Genomic DNA, 18180 nt, shown 5'->3' with positions numbered 1-18180 from the left:
TCCTCATTTAAAACAAACTCATGAGTCCATCAGTCTCCGGTTCTGTCACTGTCTTGTCACATTTAGGGCCCGACCTTGCGAGCGGCCCGTTTCTGCGCCTGTCACACAGCCTCAGTTAGTACGGACTTAGAGACAGACACGAGTGCCTGAGATGCGCCGCTTGTCACGAAAACACTGTCAAATTAAAAGTCCTTGCCTCGCTCATTCAAAGCAAAGCAGGGTACTTCTTATTCAGAGCTAAAGCCAGGACGCCGGTCTCCAAAGGCGGCTGCCTTTCATACAAGCTCAAGGATTCTGCGATTGTTTCTTGGCTCTCTCTGCATGGTTATTAACTGACTTTGTCTCTCTGACAGACAGGTGAGCCTAAGGGTGTAACAGAGGCAGCTAGGCTAAGAGGAAATAATACGACATGTAAATATTACCCAGAACCTCCACGGACCATATGGTTGAAACTGCGGTAATTAAATGATCGGGTCTTCTCTTTGAGTTTCATTTCATTTTCCTCTAATACGTGTCAGTTAAACTCTTCCTCTCCCCAGATGCTGCTGTGCTTCGCCTGCGCTCTCATTGTGACTGGGGGAGAGTAAAAAATACCTGCACCTCCATAAGCAAGGGTGTAGATACAAACTCACTTTTTGCATCAGGTACCAACGCTAGCGTGGTTTTGAATACCTCAACAAGACTTGTGCCTAATGCTGGACTATTGTAACTCATTATTATCTCAGCCTTTGATCCATCTGATCCAGACTGGTGCAACAAGAGTACTGACAGGGATGACAAAGAGGGCGCATATTCCTCCCACGTTAGCTTCTCTTCATTGGCTTCTTATTAATCTAGTATTGAATTTAAAATCCTGCTCCTCACATACAAGGTCTTGAATAATCAGGTCCCATCTTATCTTAAAGACCTCATAGTGCTGTATCACCCCAACAGAGCACTTTGCTCTCAGAGTGCAGGCTTACTTGTGGTTCTCAGGGTATTTAAAAATAGAAAGGGAAGCAGAGCCTTCAGCTTAGAGCCCCTCTTCTGTGGAACCAGCTCCCAGTTTGAATTCATGACAAACACTGCTTTTAAGGTTAGGCTTAAACTTTCCTTTCTGATAAAGCTTCAAGTCAACAACTGCTCCTAATGCACTGTCATTATTATTATTGTATTCATATTATTAAAAATCTGGAATTTGCATTAGATTTTTATTTTGGAATCAAAAGCTATGGGTTTTTTTTTTGCATTTATGTATTTTTAACTGTCGTCTCTTTCCACAACTTTCCACAACGCATCTGGTCATTGCGTTTTCAGTGGGAGAAACTTTTCAGCTGGAACTTCTTCAGTCTCAGCTGACTGCAGGTTTCTACAACCTTATAAACAGTACATTAGCACAGTGACTGAAACTAGGATCACTAGCGAACAATGGGCTGTGAGGTCATCATTTCTTTTTATATTAAAAATGGATACATATATTTTGAAATGATGGAGTTGTCGTGGATAAACTGTCACACTAGTTTGTCTACACACGGCTGTTAACCAACTTTGTTTCCTTTGCTTTTAATGAAATAATGAACATCACACTGGTCACAGGATCTGGTAAAAGATGACATCCCGCACATATATATTTTTTTATCTTCACATGTATTCTTGGAATTTCAGCAATAAGGTACTGAGCATTGATTTGGCACTCACTTTTACACCTGGGTAGGATGTTGCTCCACTGCCCGTTGGCCTGGCAAGTCGATTTTACAGCCCCTTGTAGAACGTATCCAGTATTGCAGATGAAACGCACGACATCGTTTAGGTTAAACTGGGTTCCTTGGGTCATACCAACGGTAGGGTTGCCAGGGTGGCCACAGGTGATGGCTGAGAGAGTCAAGGGAGAAAGAAAGTCATGTCTACACACTTGCTGAGCAGTTGAGTGAATGAATGGGCTTAACACCACCACCTTAGTAAGGCCTGTATTACAAAACAAAACAAAAGATACTAAAGCCACAGGCTCTACACCAGTGACATGTCTGCTTTTTCCTCTGCTTTTTCTAGCTGCTTGTCTTCTAACAATTTAGCTATTCAAGAGGACCTGGTACTTTTTTATAATCATAGCCTTAGTAGTATTTTAAATTCCCTGGCTCCACAAAAAACCAGAACTGTACTTTTTTCTCGCTCTGCACCCTGGTACACCCCTGAACTCCGGCTACTGAAAGCTAAAGGCCGACAGCTTGAACGCCATAAAGAATAGCATTAGAGCATCACAGAAGTTAGATGAATAGAGATGAGCAGGGAGAGAATCAGGTGGCCTGTTAAAAGAATTGAATAGTGAGAAAAGGGTCTTGGTAGAGTTCTTACTTGAGCAGACAATAGCAGAGTAGTAAGCAGATTTGGTTTGACTAATACATTCCTGGTAAAACAGAACGTGGTTATTAAACATATCCTTATGAATAGTAAGGCCAGTTTTCTTATAGAGGATAAAATTCATAAAATACACTTAGACCTGGACCCTAATGCTCAATGTAGCTTCTCTGTCCTAACTCCCCCCCCTTCTCACTTCCTCTCTGTTTTTCAACTTCCATCCTTAGCTGATATTGTTGATCTCATCCATAAATCAAAGCCTTCTACCTGCCAGCTCGATCCTATCCCCACTGTCCTCGTTAAAGCCTGCTTACTCCCTCTCCTTCCCCTCATATCTGCTATTATTCACTCTTCACTCACCACTGGAACTGTTCCTGCTTCCTTCAAAGTTGCTGCTATTACCCCAATCCTGAAAAAAACTGGTCTAGATCCCAACAACTTTAATAACTTTCGTCCTATCTCCAATCTACCATTTCTCTCAAAAATCCTTGAAAAAATAGTTGCTTCACAAGTCCATCTTCACCTAACTGATAATAACCTCTACGAACAGTTCCAGTCCGGCTTTCGTCCTTTACATAGCACTGAAACTGCTCTTATAAAAATAACAAACGACCTTCTTATAGCAGCTGATTCTGGTCTCCTCTCCATCCTTATTCTTCTTGATCTGAGTGCAGCTTTTGACACCATCTCTCATCCCATTCTCCTTAGCAGATTAGCTTCTATTGGTCTCTCTCACACTCCACTAGCCTGGTTTAAATCATATCTATCTGATCGCACTCAGTTCATTCAATTAAAATCCTTCACTTCTCAACTTTCTCCTTTATCCACTGGCGTGCCCCAGGGATCTGTCCTCGGGCCCCTTCTCTTCATCATCTACCTTCTTCCACTCGGATATATTTTTCGTAAATATAATATTCAGTTCCACTGCTACGCCGATGACACCCAGCTCTATCTCTCTACCAAACCTGACTCTACTCTTCCTCCACCCTCCCTTATCCTCTGTCTAGCTGAACTCAATTCTTGGTTCTCCTCCAACTTTCTTAAACTCAACAGCAATAAATCGGAACTTCTTCTGGTTGGCACCAAACGACTGCTATCCAGAATTAACAATTTCTCTCTCACCATCAATAACTCGCTGGTCCCTATCTCTCCTTCTGTGAAAAGCTTGGGTGTCATTCTCGATAGCACATTATCCTTTAACTCGCATATCAATAATATTACACGTGCAGCATATTTCCAACTCCGTAACATTAATCGCCTCCGCCCCTTCCTCACACCTTACGCCACTGCCATTCTCATCCATAATCTTGTTATAGAGATACTACTGCAACTCATTATTATTTGGCCTCACACAAAAATCTATCAACAAGCTCCAACGTGTCCAGAACTCTGCTGCCCGTATTATTACTAGGACTTCTTCTACCCACCACATCTCCCCAATCCTGAAGCAACTTCACTGGCTCCCGGTCAAATTTCGCATCCATTTTAAAATAATTCTGTATACATTCAAGGCTATTCACTCTCTCTCTCCACCGTACCTCTCTGACTTATTACAGATGAAGCTCCCATCCCGCTGCCTCAGATCTTCATCTTCTCTTTCTCTCTCTGTTCCCTCTGCTCGTCTGATCACAATGGGAGGGAGGGCCTTTAGTTGCTCTGCCCCTCGACTTTGGAATTCCCTACCCCCGGACCTCAGAAATATTAGCTCATTCTCTCTTTTTAAGTCCACCCTTAAAACTCATTTGTTTAAAATTGCCTATTCTTAAATTTCTGTATGTTTTAACTTTTATCTTCTATTCTTATCATTGTGTATATTTCCAGTTTTTATCTGTTGTACAGTGTCCTTGGGTGCTTTGAAAGGCGCTATTTAAATAAAATGTATTATTATTATTATTATTATTTAACTGCTGGCATCTTGTAAAGTAATCTTCTTACAAAATTATTTGTATTAAAAGACAAATACCATGCATTCTTTTGGAATAATAATTTTGTCTTTGTAAGTAAAAGTGCAAAACATATATAGAAGCTTCTAAGTAAAAATGCTTGCAGCAATAAAATAACTGGTGATTAGTGCCAGCAGGCCCAAGTATAATCACTATGAACTGGCAGTCAGTTAGTGAGTTATGATCAGAACAAGACAACATGTGTGTCCATTTACTAAAAATCACTACGGCACTTTAAGCAGAGAGAGAAAGTCAGACACGCACTAGCTTACAACACACACAGCTTTACAAATAATAGGTGTTTGCTGTGGCACTTACGAACACAAACAGGAGTATGTCCTGACCAGTGGTGATCCTGTTCACAGACTCGCACTGACACTCCAATGAGCCGAAATCCTGGGTTACACTGGTACACAACGCTGCCTCGATAGTTATAATTCTCCCCAATGATCTGGCCATTCACTATTGGCTCTGGAGTACCACAATGGCCCGCTGAGGATGAGCAAGAGAAAAAAAAGAAAAAGTCCCACGTAAGTGTTGCTAATAATGCTTGAAGCAAAGTGCAGGACACATGGAAAGTAGTAAAACATTTTAGGGTGTTTAAGCTCTCACCCAGGCACTGGACCTGTGTTCCACTCCAAAGCCCGTTGGACATACACTCTCGCACCCGAGAGCCCACCAAGGTATAGCCCGTGTTGCATGAGAAAATAGCTGTAGCTCCATACACAGTAAGGGTTCCAATCTTGTGTCCGTTCGGTGGAGTCCCGAGGTCCCCGCAGGAGATGACTGAAATGGGGGGAAAAACACAAATGGGTATAGATTCCCATTGATTAGAAAACAGTTCTGTTTGGCTCCATTCTTTTTGTTTGGGTCAGATGAGCAAGATGTTAAAAGTCTTTAAAGTAAGAAAACTGTTTACACTCACTCTCGCAAACTGGGCGAGGATTTGGATAGTTCCATGTGCTGTTGGCTTGGCAGCGAATTACCCTTTGACCTCTGTAATAATATCCTGGGTCGCAAGTGAGCATCATGATAGCATCATATTGGTTTTGAGTCCCATAGATTAGCCTCCATCTCCCATGTTCCACTGCAGAGTGACCAATGTCGGGGCAGGTGACAGCTGGAAGATCAAAGATCAAACCATAATTCATTCAGATTAATTCTTTTTTTCTTGTTGGTGGTGGGTTTTTTGTAATGATTTGGGTTTTTTTCTACTTGTGACTGCAAACCACTACTATACTCACGAATACATCTAGGTGGGGCCTCTATGGGGCTCCACCTCCCAGACTCCTGACAGATCACTGAGGTGGTGATGGGCCCCGAGAGCCGAAATCCAGGGTTACATTGATAGGTGACTCTGGCTCCTAGAGAGAAGTCCTGGCCAGCAATGCTGCCATTAACAGGAGGAACTGGCATCCCACAGGACATGACTGGGAAAGAAATAAAGGGGGGGAAATGCAGCAGGTAGGTAAGATATCAAAAACTAAAATGCACAAACCATCTTTGTATGCAGGGTGCTTAGCTAACAACTGGCTTCCTGTACAAACACACTGTGAAAGCCTTCACCGATGTGCAGTAAACATTAGCTTGGGCCACCATCTGCACAATATAAACAGTCTAGTGTAGAGAGAACACATGCAATTCATGTGGAGATTACACCTGGTGCAGACTTGACCAGACACTGAATGGCTGGCACTGGCGGCTCTGAGTTTATGCTTCAGCTGATTTTGTTAGCAGGGCTGGTGGAAAGTAGAATGTGGAAATAGAGCTTTTAGATTTCATGCTTTTGTTATAGAATAAAGGCGAAAATCTGAACACGCACACAAACACATTTCACTGATATTGGAACTCGATGAATGTGACACAATAGCCTTGTGAAATCTAAAATGCTACTTAGTAATTTTTAAAATAGACATATATTACAACTCTGTGGTTTTATTTGTTTTGTTTTATTTATTTATTTTCTTTCAACAAGCAATTCAATCAAACATCTGTGTAGTTTTTGTTAAATATGGGGAGTTTCAAAGATCGATTAAACTGCTGGACGTTTTCAAAAAGTGACAAGCAAACAACAGGCTAAAACCCAGCAGATTAACACATAAAGCAATTGAACTGAAGATCTTCTAAAGCAACAATGAAGTGTGCATCCTCTAAAACCGTCTTAGGGCTGCAGGTGACATCATCAAACTCTAATCTCAGAGATTCAGAGAAACGTTTTTATCAAATCATGCTATCACAATGTCTTCTTGAATCCCAATTAGCTAAAGTGTGCTAAAACTTGAGCAATTCATTACTTTTGAGAAACAGTGCGAGAGTAGATGCTGAATCAGAAGGATAATGGTGAAAATAGTTTTATGAGCAAAATATCGAGGCCAATCAAAACTATCTGACCCCTTTACTGATTTTATTAAACATATTTGTTATTTACTCATCAGTTACTGCTGCCGACCGCTCACCTTGGCAAAGCGGGACCGGTGCGTTCCACTGGTAGATCACCTGTGCAGTCCGCGTACAGGTGGCACTGCTTTGGCCAATAAGACGAAAGCCCTGGTCACAGCTGAAACGCAGGGTGCTGCCGAGTTTTGTGCCTGTCAGACTGTGCACTGTGCCATTTACTGGGCTGTTTGGAGGGCTGCAGTAGGCAGCTTTGACACAAAAAAAAGAAAGAAAGAAAGAAAAGATACAGGAAAAGATAAAATTGAGTTCAATGAGGACAACAAACAATCACGAGCCAATAAGATGCAGTTGTTAAAAAAAAGGTGACAGATTAATGTTCTTTCAATAGTCCCAGATCCCTTTTTCATCTTCTACCCCAGGTGACATAAAGGAGGATATGAATTTATACAAGTGTTAACCTGCAATTTCTTTCTGGCAAAACCCCCCAAAACTACTTGAGACAAGAAAAATTGATTAAAGAAAAATATTGTTCTGCAAAGCAAAGCTGGAGTTTGTCAGACACCCCAGAGGAGATTCGTAAAAGTGACGGGTACAAAAAAGCAGGAACAAAGTGTATGTTGTTGTTTTCGGTTAAAATTGGTAGCGGCGATGATCATTCATCATGGCAAATGGTGCCGACGATGGAGTCCAGGTTTCCAAAGAACTGAAGGCTCCCAGGCCTAAACTGTATTTTTGCAGATTTCACAATAGCGTGGCACATCACTGCACATCAGCTGAAGATTGAGGGAGTTTAAGTAAAGAAACACAGATTGTCAAAACGGTTTTCAATTTATGCAACGGGATAACGGGACATAGGAAATGACGCTCGCTGTGGGAACTGCTGACTGCATTACATTTTTAGAAAAATGCTAATTTAAATTCAACTTGCTAACATGTGGGAATGGAAATGGCCTCTCTTTCAAGTTAGTGTGAATTTTTTAAAAACAGACAATCAGATGACTCTTCCCTGCTGTATAAAATCTTAAAGCCATGTCAAAGGTTAGGATGTTTTTGCCCATTTTTAAACTGTTGCTACCTTGAAACATTTTTTTTCCCAAGGCGAGAGGTAATTTGAGCCTTTTCAAGTGAGCTGACAGACCTTTTTGTGGCACAGAAGAGATGTTAGATAAAACACACTTTATGCAGAATTTGACACTGAGGTTCACTAAGAAAGATGTTAGATTTCTTAGGCGATGATACACGGCAGTTCAGTGCAGGCCTTGGGCTGTCAAAAGTAGTGTCTGAGCTTAATGTTGAAGAGCCAGACATCTCCACTCTCATCAGGAGGATGGCTTCTCATTAATATTCTTCTTGATGACTACACAGATAAGAAAAAGAAGACATGCAAACCCAAATTAAATACCCTGCAAAGGTACTGTATATGTTCCTCTGCAAGGCCTTTTCCTGTCAGTCACTGTGACTGGCGGCTTCTGAGCCACCCTTGAGTTCAGTTCTTTACTTCTATCTGGGTCTAGCTCATTTGCCCGTGTTCATTTCTACTTGCCCTGTTATACAGTTTGTCTTTTTGCAATCAACCCTGCAGCTGCCGACAGAGTCGGGCTCACTGTAAGTTAATTGAATCCACGGAGAAGATGAATGGAGTGAAACAGTGAGGGAAGTCTTGGATGGAGAGTAAAAACAGGAAGTAATGGAATGGAATACCTTCCCCTTCAGAGAAAAGATGGATTGATGAGGAGCATAGCTGAACACAGTCCTATCTGTTTCTTCCTTCCCACTAAGATACCACAAAAGGTGATTCCATACAGACCGAGGCAACTCTTGGGTTCTCAAACAGACCTCAGTCTGTGGCTTAACCCGCTACAGCAAAATCCGTCAGTGCTTAGGAAGAAGATATTAAACGAGGCAAAAGAAAAATAGGGCAGAACATCCGGTTGGGGAGACAGAAAGCTCCGCTGAGAGGAGGGGAGAGAGACGATTAGTCAATCTGGCTGAGTGGTGTTGATACAGAACGGAGGGAGCCTTTTAAATATTTACACAGTCATAATTCACAGCGAGTTATGCAGGTGTCGTATACCAACAGATCCTTCACAGGAGCAGGACAAAACAGAGGAATAATAGGCAATACAATACACAGTGTTTACTAATTCCCAAGTGTTGCAGATGCCTACCACCCCCACTAGGTTGTCATAGAGATGGCTGATATTTCTGGTCATCTCAGCTGCAGTTGGCAGTCCAAATATTGGTCTCCTTTAGAGAGTAAACCGAACGCACCACTGAAGAGACTGAATTTACAAACGAGGTCCAGAATTATCAAGTTAATATTCCCCAGTGTACATATGAAGCTGTCAATGTCTGCCATTCCACACATTTTAAGCATTTCGGTGTTGGCCTTGAATTTCATAAAGACTTGAAAACTTTAGAGAAATTCGATTTCGAAAGAAGCCATGCACCCCATGCTAGCAAATCGCTGCTTTAGACTCACCTGAGTAGCGTATGCGGAAGCCTTTGTGGCTGGTAGTGTGATCGAAGGACCAGTGCAGGTAGACTTTGTTACTGGAACTGGTGATGCTGAGCGGACTGGAATAGTTACCACTTAGTGTGATTAGGAGAGGACTCTGTCTGGATGGGCCTGGATGAAGACATGGGTGAGGGGAATGATGATTTGAGAGGCATCCAGCTGTAAAAATCACAAGACTACTAAAAAGGCACGGTTTTTATCTAAGCTTTTATGTTCTATAAATGTGAGATAAATTCTGTAAAGTATATTCTAGTCAAAAGTAAAAAACAAAAATGTAATGAGGACACATAATTTATATACATATATATATATATATATATCCACATATATATATTTGCACAGAATTTATCTTTATCCAAACAGAAGCACAGAAGTTTGAAAAATATCACAATTTCCTAATCTTCTAATGATGGGGAAAAAAATAAGACTTCAGTCCATAATTGGCTTGGCAGCCCCAAGGTTAGCAAATGTCTGTTCCTCTACACTCGGCAGAAGATAAAAAGCACTAATCAGCATCACCAGTGTATACGATCACCACTTTCTCAGAGCAGCCTGGCAGAGATGCTGACTGTACCTCTAATCACATGCAAATGTACAAGGCAGATGTAGATGTTCTGTCACCATAAAAGGGAGCCTACATTTGATTTTCTGTTACCAGTGGCAGAGAGCTTTGTTGGGAATAGTGGATTTAGCCTTCTGGCTTATTTTAGCCTTTAATTGCAGATATCTGTGAAAATGACTCTTTTTGCCAGGGGATATGTGAAAGGAGATGTCACAGGGAGTCCAGCTGGTAATCCAGACCAAGAAAACCACTAGGAAATGTAATGGTATAAACCAAACAGGTACAAACAGATAAACACTGTCGTTTATGTTAGCACTGATGAACACAAGTTCTCTGTCTTAACAGATGCAGTCACTCACCATCAAAGATTTCAAGCTCATCGAACTGACGGCTGGTCTGGAAATGTTCGATAGTGAAAGTGATGTTGTAGCCGGGTTCTACCTTAACCACCCAGGAGCAGGACTCAAAGTGGGGAAAACCGTTGCCGGGCGACTGACTCATGATGACGCCCGTGGAGGCTGTGAGTATCTCGTTCATGGGACACGTCACTGTTGACAGAAAGAAACAGCAGAGAGACAAAACGTAAATCTATTATTGTGACCTACAGGAATGATGATCTGTTCCTGTATTGTCGTTTCATAATTGCGCATCACATTCAGCGATTGTTCATTTGTTTTAGTGGAATCAATTTACCTTGAAACACAAATTGGATTGGTTAGAGCCATACTGTTGCTGGAGGGCAACTCAATGTGACTAAAAGCATAGCTAAGCTAATTGTCATTCTGGTCCTGATGCTGTCTCGGGGAAACAAAGCTGTCCATGCTAAGTCACTCCAGGAAACGGCTTATACGTTACATAATATTACTGACTTGCCATTAGCGTATTCCGTCTTCTTTTCCCATTGTGAGTGTGCGACAGATGTGATGCTAACTCGGTGGTTAACGCTCACATCTGCCTCAAAGCGCCTTTTTGAAGAGGCACGTCTGGGCGGACCTCATACATCCGCTCATCTCATTTTCTCCCTCTGTCATTTGCATTCTTGCAGGACGTCTCCATGACATCCTTTGACATTTTCTAGTGGTTTCATTCCATATTATCAGACAGCACGCAGCGCTCCTGTCTGTTGTGTTTTTGCTGCAGTGCTGTAAAGCCAACCTTTTAATCTGACAGAGATGTCTGCATGCACACTGCAGCCCCATAAACAAGCTGCAAAATGAAAGGATGCAACATGCTGTTATGGCGACACAATGCAACAGCTACACTGTTTGTTTAAATACTACTTGTCTTCACTGTGTCTATATGCATAGAGAAGATGAAGCTGATGTGTAATAACACTTTCAACAAAGCTAAAAAAATCTCTGTAGTTGCACACAAACATTAAAAAAGGATTTTTCTACTGCTGTGATTACAGCTTTCAATAGTTTCCATAGAAAATTATCTAAGAACAAATTTTGCCATACCTAACAGTATTTAACTGTTTTAACACAGAAGCCCTGCTGCAACTCAATTTAAATTGCACTGAATTCAAGTCATCCAAGTCATGGTAATCCCATGAATAAACCTTAGCAGAGGTTGTCCCTTAGAAAGGTCATTGAGCCACTATTAATCATGTGTGTCATCACATGAGCCAAGATGGGAAAAAATGCGAAGGTCATTACCTCCAGAGGTTTCGGGTGAAACCACTGTGAGGGCTTGCCCAATCCTATAATGTGACCCTATCAAGTCAGCTGATGCAAGATGACTCTCCACCTTTTGATTTTAGAACTGAGGAAGCCTTATGGATGAGAGGTGCAACATCTTCAAGAAAACCTCAAAGAAGTCCAATCATTTTCTTTCCAACCTCCTTAGACTCAATTCATTGCTATTTATACGGCACCATATAACAACGTGATCTCAAGGTGCTTTATATTGTAAGGTAAAGGCGCTAAAACAATAGAAAGAAAATCCCAACAGTTAGACGAGCCTCTAAAAACAAGCATTTGGTGACTGCGAGAAGGAAAAACCTCCTTTTAACAGGAGAGAACAGGCTCAGGGAGAGGCAGCCATCTGCCGAGCCCGGAGATGAAGGGAGGGAGACAGGACAAAAGACGTGCAACCCAACAGTTTAAGTCCTGTTGAAATTATGAATACATCCATTCCAACTAATAGCAATAAAAAAAGAGTATATTTAAGCTGTTACACGCCAAAGGCTTTAAATTCTTTCATTGGAGAAATCATTAAAAACACACACACATACATAAAAATGTACTGACAAACCGCTTAAAACAGCACTTACTCGACCAGGTGCTCTCTCTGCATGTGCATAGATTTTTTTGCAAGCATTTGTGTTTGTCAAACAAATGTGGCAGAAAACTTTGCTTGGGGTATAAAGTATCTGCCGTGTGCTGCAATTTTAATACCCATGCACTGTTTTACCTTAGGGCAAAGGAAGCACTTGGCACTTTGAGGTCCTTCACAACAGCTGAGAAATCCTGAATTCTCTGACTGGAGCTCAAGCTGTGTGCCTCTTTTCTTGAGCAATGTGAAGCGACTATTAACTTGTAAATAGGTGAGCCTGTGTGTGTGAATGAACAGTTGTGCATGCCTTGGTTTGTTCATCATCTTCTCTGTGTTCATAGGGGAAAAAGATTATGAAATTTGCATAAAAATATGGCAGAAAGCCTTGGTTTAAACAGCATCTGCAAATAATTCTTCCCGTTTGTTTTACTGGGGTTGGCATGTCAGCTAGATGGGATTTATTCCCTCAGGAAATTTCGGATAATGTCAGGTAAGCTGGCATGTAAGAATTATTTTCTGTCAAATGTAACCATTTGTTGCATTTGCTACATTTCCCTAAGTATAATGCTTCCAAACAAACAATTAATATTTGTCAGTGTTCTTCATCAACCAAAAACAGCAGTTTTGTCTAAAAAAAAAGAAAAAGAAAAAAAGAAAAAAGAAAATAGCCTGGCAAAGTACCACTTCTGGCATCGACTTCTGGAAGTAAAGCAACATTAATCACCTATGATCCTAAATTCCGAGAAGACATTCCCCAAGTCTGCAAAAATCATTTACAACGTCAAGCCCCTCAGTGGATATGAGTCAAAAAGGTTTAAATCCGTCAGTGATAGTGGAAGTGATTGCACCTGGAAGTGGCATATAAAATCTAAGAGTGAAGTTCATTAAATGATCAATTCTCCGAGGATGAGATATGTGTTGTCAGTGACCTTTCAGAAAGCCTGGATGTGTCTTCAAAACTCCCTTCAGCTTGTCTCGGAGCTGATGGAAAGAGATGGGCAGGGGCGCTTATCTATAGGCTGCTACTTATTAAACTAATCCACTTTGAAATGAAGCATCACTCTGGCTGTAAACAAAAGGGTATTAGGGGACAAATCTGACAGCTGGAAAAAAGAAAAAGAAAAAGAAAGTGTGTGTGTGTGAGGGGGGGTGCTTCGACACACAAGGTGAGATCAACCCTGATAGAGCTCAAAATGAAATCTCACTTTAATGAGACGAGGAGCGGAATAAACAGGCAGCAGGGAAAGCGTTCTGTGAAGCGTCCCTTCTGTTTGTGGGGAAACTGTTCAAAGTTTGCAAATATCTTCCCAATCAAACTGCCCCTATACATAAATCTACTATATGTATCAAGCTTGAACTGCTGCATTGCCGTTGAGATGGCTTTTAATTAGCATAAGCCGAGGTCTGATAACGAGACGAATGAATAGGAAGGGCCACAACATAAGTATTAATGTGGATCAGGGCCTAACAACTCTTAGAAGTCAGGGATGACAATGAAGATGGGAAACGAAGGGGGTAGCTGTAATCCATTCTAACAAAAGAAGACAGGGGCAGAGAGAGAGGGGGAAAAAATCGGAGCGGAAGAGAGATAAATGAAGAGGCGAGAAAAACAAAAGGGGACAGGGATGAAGAAAGCTACTGTAACTAGAATCAGAATCAGAATCAGAATGGGTTTATTGCCAGATGTTGAGGTTTACAACATTAGGAAATTGCTGCGGTGCTTCAGTGCAGACAATAAGAATTAAAGTGCTATGTAGAAAGAAAGATATGTGCATGAGATATACATGAGATATATACATGAGAATAAGAATTATGAGTGCTACGTAGAAAGATATATACATGAGTGCAGGTGGTGATCAGTGCCAAACATGAAATGATGCAGTGACACAGCGTAGGGTCATGTGTTAGTGGCGGGGACAATCATGTGGTTATTGTTCATGTGTCCAACAGCAGAGGGGAAGAAGAACTAGCTGGGAAAGTAATGTGATGGATTATTATGCAGGTTTTAACCAGAAATCTGTCTGGGGGATAAACACAGGGATTTGGACTCATCAGAGCTCATTGTGTTTTCATTAATGAATTCAAGCAACACTTTGTACTGATGCTGCAGCTTTGTGTGTGTGATGCCTGAACTCCCTGTGGTCTCTGCAGACAGCAAATGTAGTTAAGGGTCGTGGGTCCAATACAACCCAGTGTAATCAAATAGAAGGGAAATCAAATGCTGAACCAAGCCACCGGTTGCTCCGATGGCAGCAAATACCCATCTGGATGACTGGCAACTGTTCTCTGAATTAAACAGCTAAAAAACTAAAGTTACTGTGTGTCAGTGTTTACATATTTATGATGGTAGGTTTTATTTCTCTGCCTGTATGACAGGTTTTTGGGAAGGTAGAGACAGATAGATCTGGGTATTGACAGACACCTGTGTGTTATAAAGTGTGTGGGAATGCACGGCGCTCTGTTTTCAAGCAGCCTCAGACAATGACAAAGAAAGTCTGGGGAACAAAGGCTACATGTGTTATGTAAGAACATAAGTCTGATGTTAGTGAGTCATGGGAGAGAAGTGAGTGTCGAGTGAGGGAGGAGGGGAATGCAGAGGATGAGAGAGGATGCTGGCGCCGAGGGGGCAAGGAACACTGCAGACCCGGCAGTGGTTCCAGGGCTGCACTCTTGGAAGACTGTCACAGAATGACAACATCCAACGCTGCGTAACCCAGACACCAGCTAGACCGGCGTGGAGGTGCATACAGTATACGTATACAGCGACTCGGTGTGTGTTTGTGTGCGGGGAGTGAGGGCTGCTAAATGTGCAGGGAGGGTTTTGCTTGTCAGAGCTAGAAGTGGTGATTTGATAGGTGCAGCTGCAGCCGGCATGTCCCCTGCATTTCAATGAGCTGTTGCTCTTCGTCTATTCACTGCCCTCCAACTAAGTCTCTCCCTGTCTCCCTTTCTCGCCTTGCTTTTAAACTCTAGCCCCACTCTCACTTACTCACTACCCTTCTGCTCATTTAGCAATTTCTCCTCCATCTTTTCCAGGCCAGTTTTTGGCTTTTTCCAGCGTATCCAGAGTTATACTCAAACTGCTCTCTTCCTATCGGTTTATCTTTTGACCCTCTTCTCTCTCCCTCTCATTCGAGCATCGTCTTTTAACTTTTTCTCTGCTTTCAGCTCCCTAAAAAAAGCTAATAAAAGCTGGAGAAAAGGGGAGCAGGAGGTGGGTTGTCTGTTCTCAGTACATTAGTCAGCACAAAGGGAAACAAATTGTTGAAGGGAATTTTGCAACTGAACCTATATTAAAAGCCTAAAAAAATTACTGGATTTTATGCATTAGTTTGATTCAATTTTATTTATTTAGCGCCAAATCACAACAACAGTTGCCTCAAAGTACTTTATATTATAAGTTAAAGAGCCTACAACAACACAGAGAAAACTCCAACAATTAGATGACCCCTTTGAGCAATCACTTAGCGATGGTGGGAAGAAAAAAAATCCTGTTAACAAGAAGAACCCTTCAGCAGAACTAGATTTAGGGAGGGGCAACCATCTGCCAATGTTCCATGATTGTAAACACTGTAGGCTTATTCTTGCACATATAGAGGTGCAAATATCTGTCTGTGGGGTAAAAATGGGTGGCAAATAAATCCAGGGAACATACATACAAGGGACTGCCTTGTTCCTCTCGCTTTTTGACACTTTCGGTATTCTCCGTTCTGCCTCTCACTGGGTGTCCTAAGCACTTTCCACATCTCCATTATTAGCCTACACATAGTTCCTCTTCCCCTTTCATTACCCTCTTGCTTTCGTCTAATTCTTTTTTGTATCTCTCTCCTTTTTCACCTCATGCTGAGAGCTTTGCATATTTTTCCTATTTAGTACACTAAATTAGTTGCATTTATCAAACTTCGCCTAAACCTCCCTCTCGCCCACCACCTAACCCACAAACAGAACGGGACACACGAAGCATTCTTAAATGAGACACACATTTCCAATAAAGAAAGAAAGAAAGAAAATGAAAGATACGCTTTTATGATACTGTGAAGCACAAACCCCTTTATGCACCCAGACTCTCGCCCCGAGGAAAAGTAGCGTGCACAACGTGCAGCATTACGATGTTATAGCGCGTGCGGTGGGTGCTGCATTCCTCTGGGAGGACGATATCTCAGCATGTAGAGAGCGCCACAGCAGCCGCGCTCGGCCTCACGGGAGCCAAGCATCATCCGCCAAGATGGGAAATGGTACCAAGCTGATATCTGGCTGTCGCTCCCTGACTACAGGCAAAAAAGGGTACCCGCAGGAGCAAGAAAAGAGGCGAAGCTCCATGTTTGAGTCATCAGTCCATGATTAGAGCTAAGGGATACATAACACTGCTGAAAATAAACTCATACAGTCCCTCTTGGAGGATGAAGGCAGTGTTGACTTGTGCTACATATAAAACATTATGATTCATCAGACTCGAAAATGGTTCGATGCATCTTAAGATATATATTATGTAAACAAACCACATCACTGCATTTGGTGCTTAAACATTTTGTGTGTTCATATTCAGACTGGCCCTGTTGTTTCTGTGCTGGTGCACGTAGAATGTGTGTTTTTTACACCATGTGCTTGATGCTATTTGATCAGCTTAAATGTAGGAGAGGATAAAAATGGTACAGGCAGATAGGATTACTTTGGAATACTGTAAGTTATTTCTTTTGACAGTAAAGTGTCTTAACTATCACAAGAACTCATAACCAGTAGGACTTACCTATACCATATATAGTTCTGACATACTGTTTATTTCACAGCAGCAGAACCCATTTGTCTTCTTGGTGCTTTTTAGGCAAAATATACACTTAGTGGCAGTTACATGTTGCTAGAAGAGGTTAGACCCTATTTTTCTTGGTGCTTGAAACATTTCTCAGAGATTTTGGTACATGATACATGATAGCGTCACACAGTTAATGCAGATTTGTCAGCTGGACATTCATGATATGAATCTCCCCTCCCACCACATCCCAAAGGTGCTCTATTGGATCTGACTGAGATCTAGTGACTGTGGAGGCCACTTGAGTACACTGAACTCGATGTCATGTTAAAAAATCAGTGTAAGATTATTTGCCTTTTGTGGCATGGCATGTTATGATGCTAGAAGCAGCCAGAAGAGGTCATAAAAGGATGGACATAGTCAGCAACAGTACTGCGGTAGGCAGGGGCATTAAACAACTGCCATACAGAAGCCCAAATTGTCAAGAAAATGTTGCCAAAACGAATACACCTTCACCATCAAACTGAACTCTTAATACAACAGAGGATGGATCTGTGCTTTCGTGTTCTTTATGCTGTTTTCTGACCCCACTATCCAAACGTTGCAGCAGAGATCATGACTCATCAGACCAGTCAGTGATTTTTCCATGTTGTTATTATCAGCTCGAAACAGTCTGACCTCTGGTAAGGCATTTTCTCTAGTATATCAACAATTTCTGAAACAAATCCATGCCACATTCAAAATCTCTAAAATGACCGTTCATCCCCATTCTGAAGCTCGGATTGAATTTTTGCAGGTTGTCCTCACTATGTCTACATGCCTAAATGCAATGAAATGCTACCATGTGATCAAATATTTGTCCTAATGAGCAGTTAAACAGTAATACCTAATGAAGTGGCCAGTGAGTTTATATTTAGGCCATGAGGTAAAATCCCAGTAGACCAGCTGATCTCATTGGTGGCCCCTGATGACTCAACCTTATGAACATTGGCAAATTTGATGTAGGGCACACTAGTTAAGGTGCTTTAGCCTTCTGCAAGATCCTTCACAACCCATCACCATACTGTGTCCAACTCAGTGTTGTATACGTCACAAAAATCACCTCCCAACCCTTGTTTGATGTGTACAAGTGTGCTCAAAGCTAGGATATCCAGGGATATATCAATGGTACTCCAGGATGTTTTCAAGTTGTAAACAAACACTTACCATCACATGAGGGTGGAGGGCCCTCAAATTCCAAATGTGTACCTAGCCGACAGGTCAGGATGCTGTTTCCACTTAATTGGTATCCTGGGAGACATCGGTAGCGCACTATATCACCTGAAAACAGTGATGGACAAAGGAGAGCAACAGTCAAGGTCAAGGTCAGAAGCAGTAGCATTAACTGTTATGATACATGTAA

General features: G+C 41.8%; 1 protein-coding gene across 1 annotated transcript in view; it reads right to left on the bottom strand.

Moving 5' to 3' along the window:
• Nucleotides 1-18180, bottom strand: part of csmd2 (CUB and Sushi multiple domains 2) — a 296524-nt gene that overhangs the window by 41693 nt on the left and 236651 nt on the right. The window contains exons 47-55 of the mRNA XM_080862285.1: nucleotides 17985-18098; nucleotides 10114-10302; nucleotides 9157-9303; nucleotides 6734-6922; nucleotides 5522-5707; nucleotides 5203-5397; nucleotides 4890-5063; nucleotides 4596-4769; nucleotides 1678-1851 (exon numbers count right to left, since the gene is read on the bottom strand). Coding sequence (XP_080718411.1) covers nucleotides 1678-1851; nucleotides 4596-4769; nucleotides 4890-5063; nucleotides 5203-5397; nucleotides 5522-5707; nucleotides 6734-6922; nucleotides 9157-9303; nucleotides 10114-10302; nucleotides 17985-18098 — 1542 coding nt within the window. The remainder of the gene's footprint in view (nucleotides 1-1677; nucleotides 1852-4595; nucleotides 4770-4889; nucleotides 5064-5202; nucleotides 5398-5521; nucleotides 5708-6733; nucleotides 6923-9156; nucleotides 9304-10113; nucleotides 10303-17984; nucleotides 18099-18180) is intronic.

The sequence above is a fragment of the Rhamphochromis sp. 'chilingali' genome (assembly GCF_963969265.1).
Source record: "Rhamphochromis sp. 'chilingali' genome assembly, chromosome: 17".
NCBI classification, from domain to species: domain Eukaryota; kingdom Metazoa; phylum Chordata; class Actinopteri; order Cichliformes; family Cichlidae; genus Rhamphochromis; species Rhamphochromis sp. 'chilingali'.
Note: the sequence above shows the minus strand (reverse complement) of the source record. Positions and strands in the feature narration are given on the sequence as shown.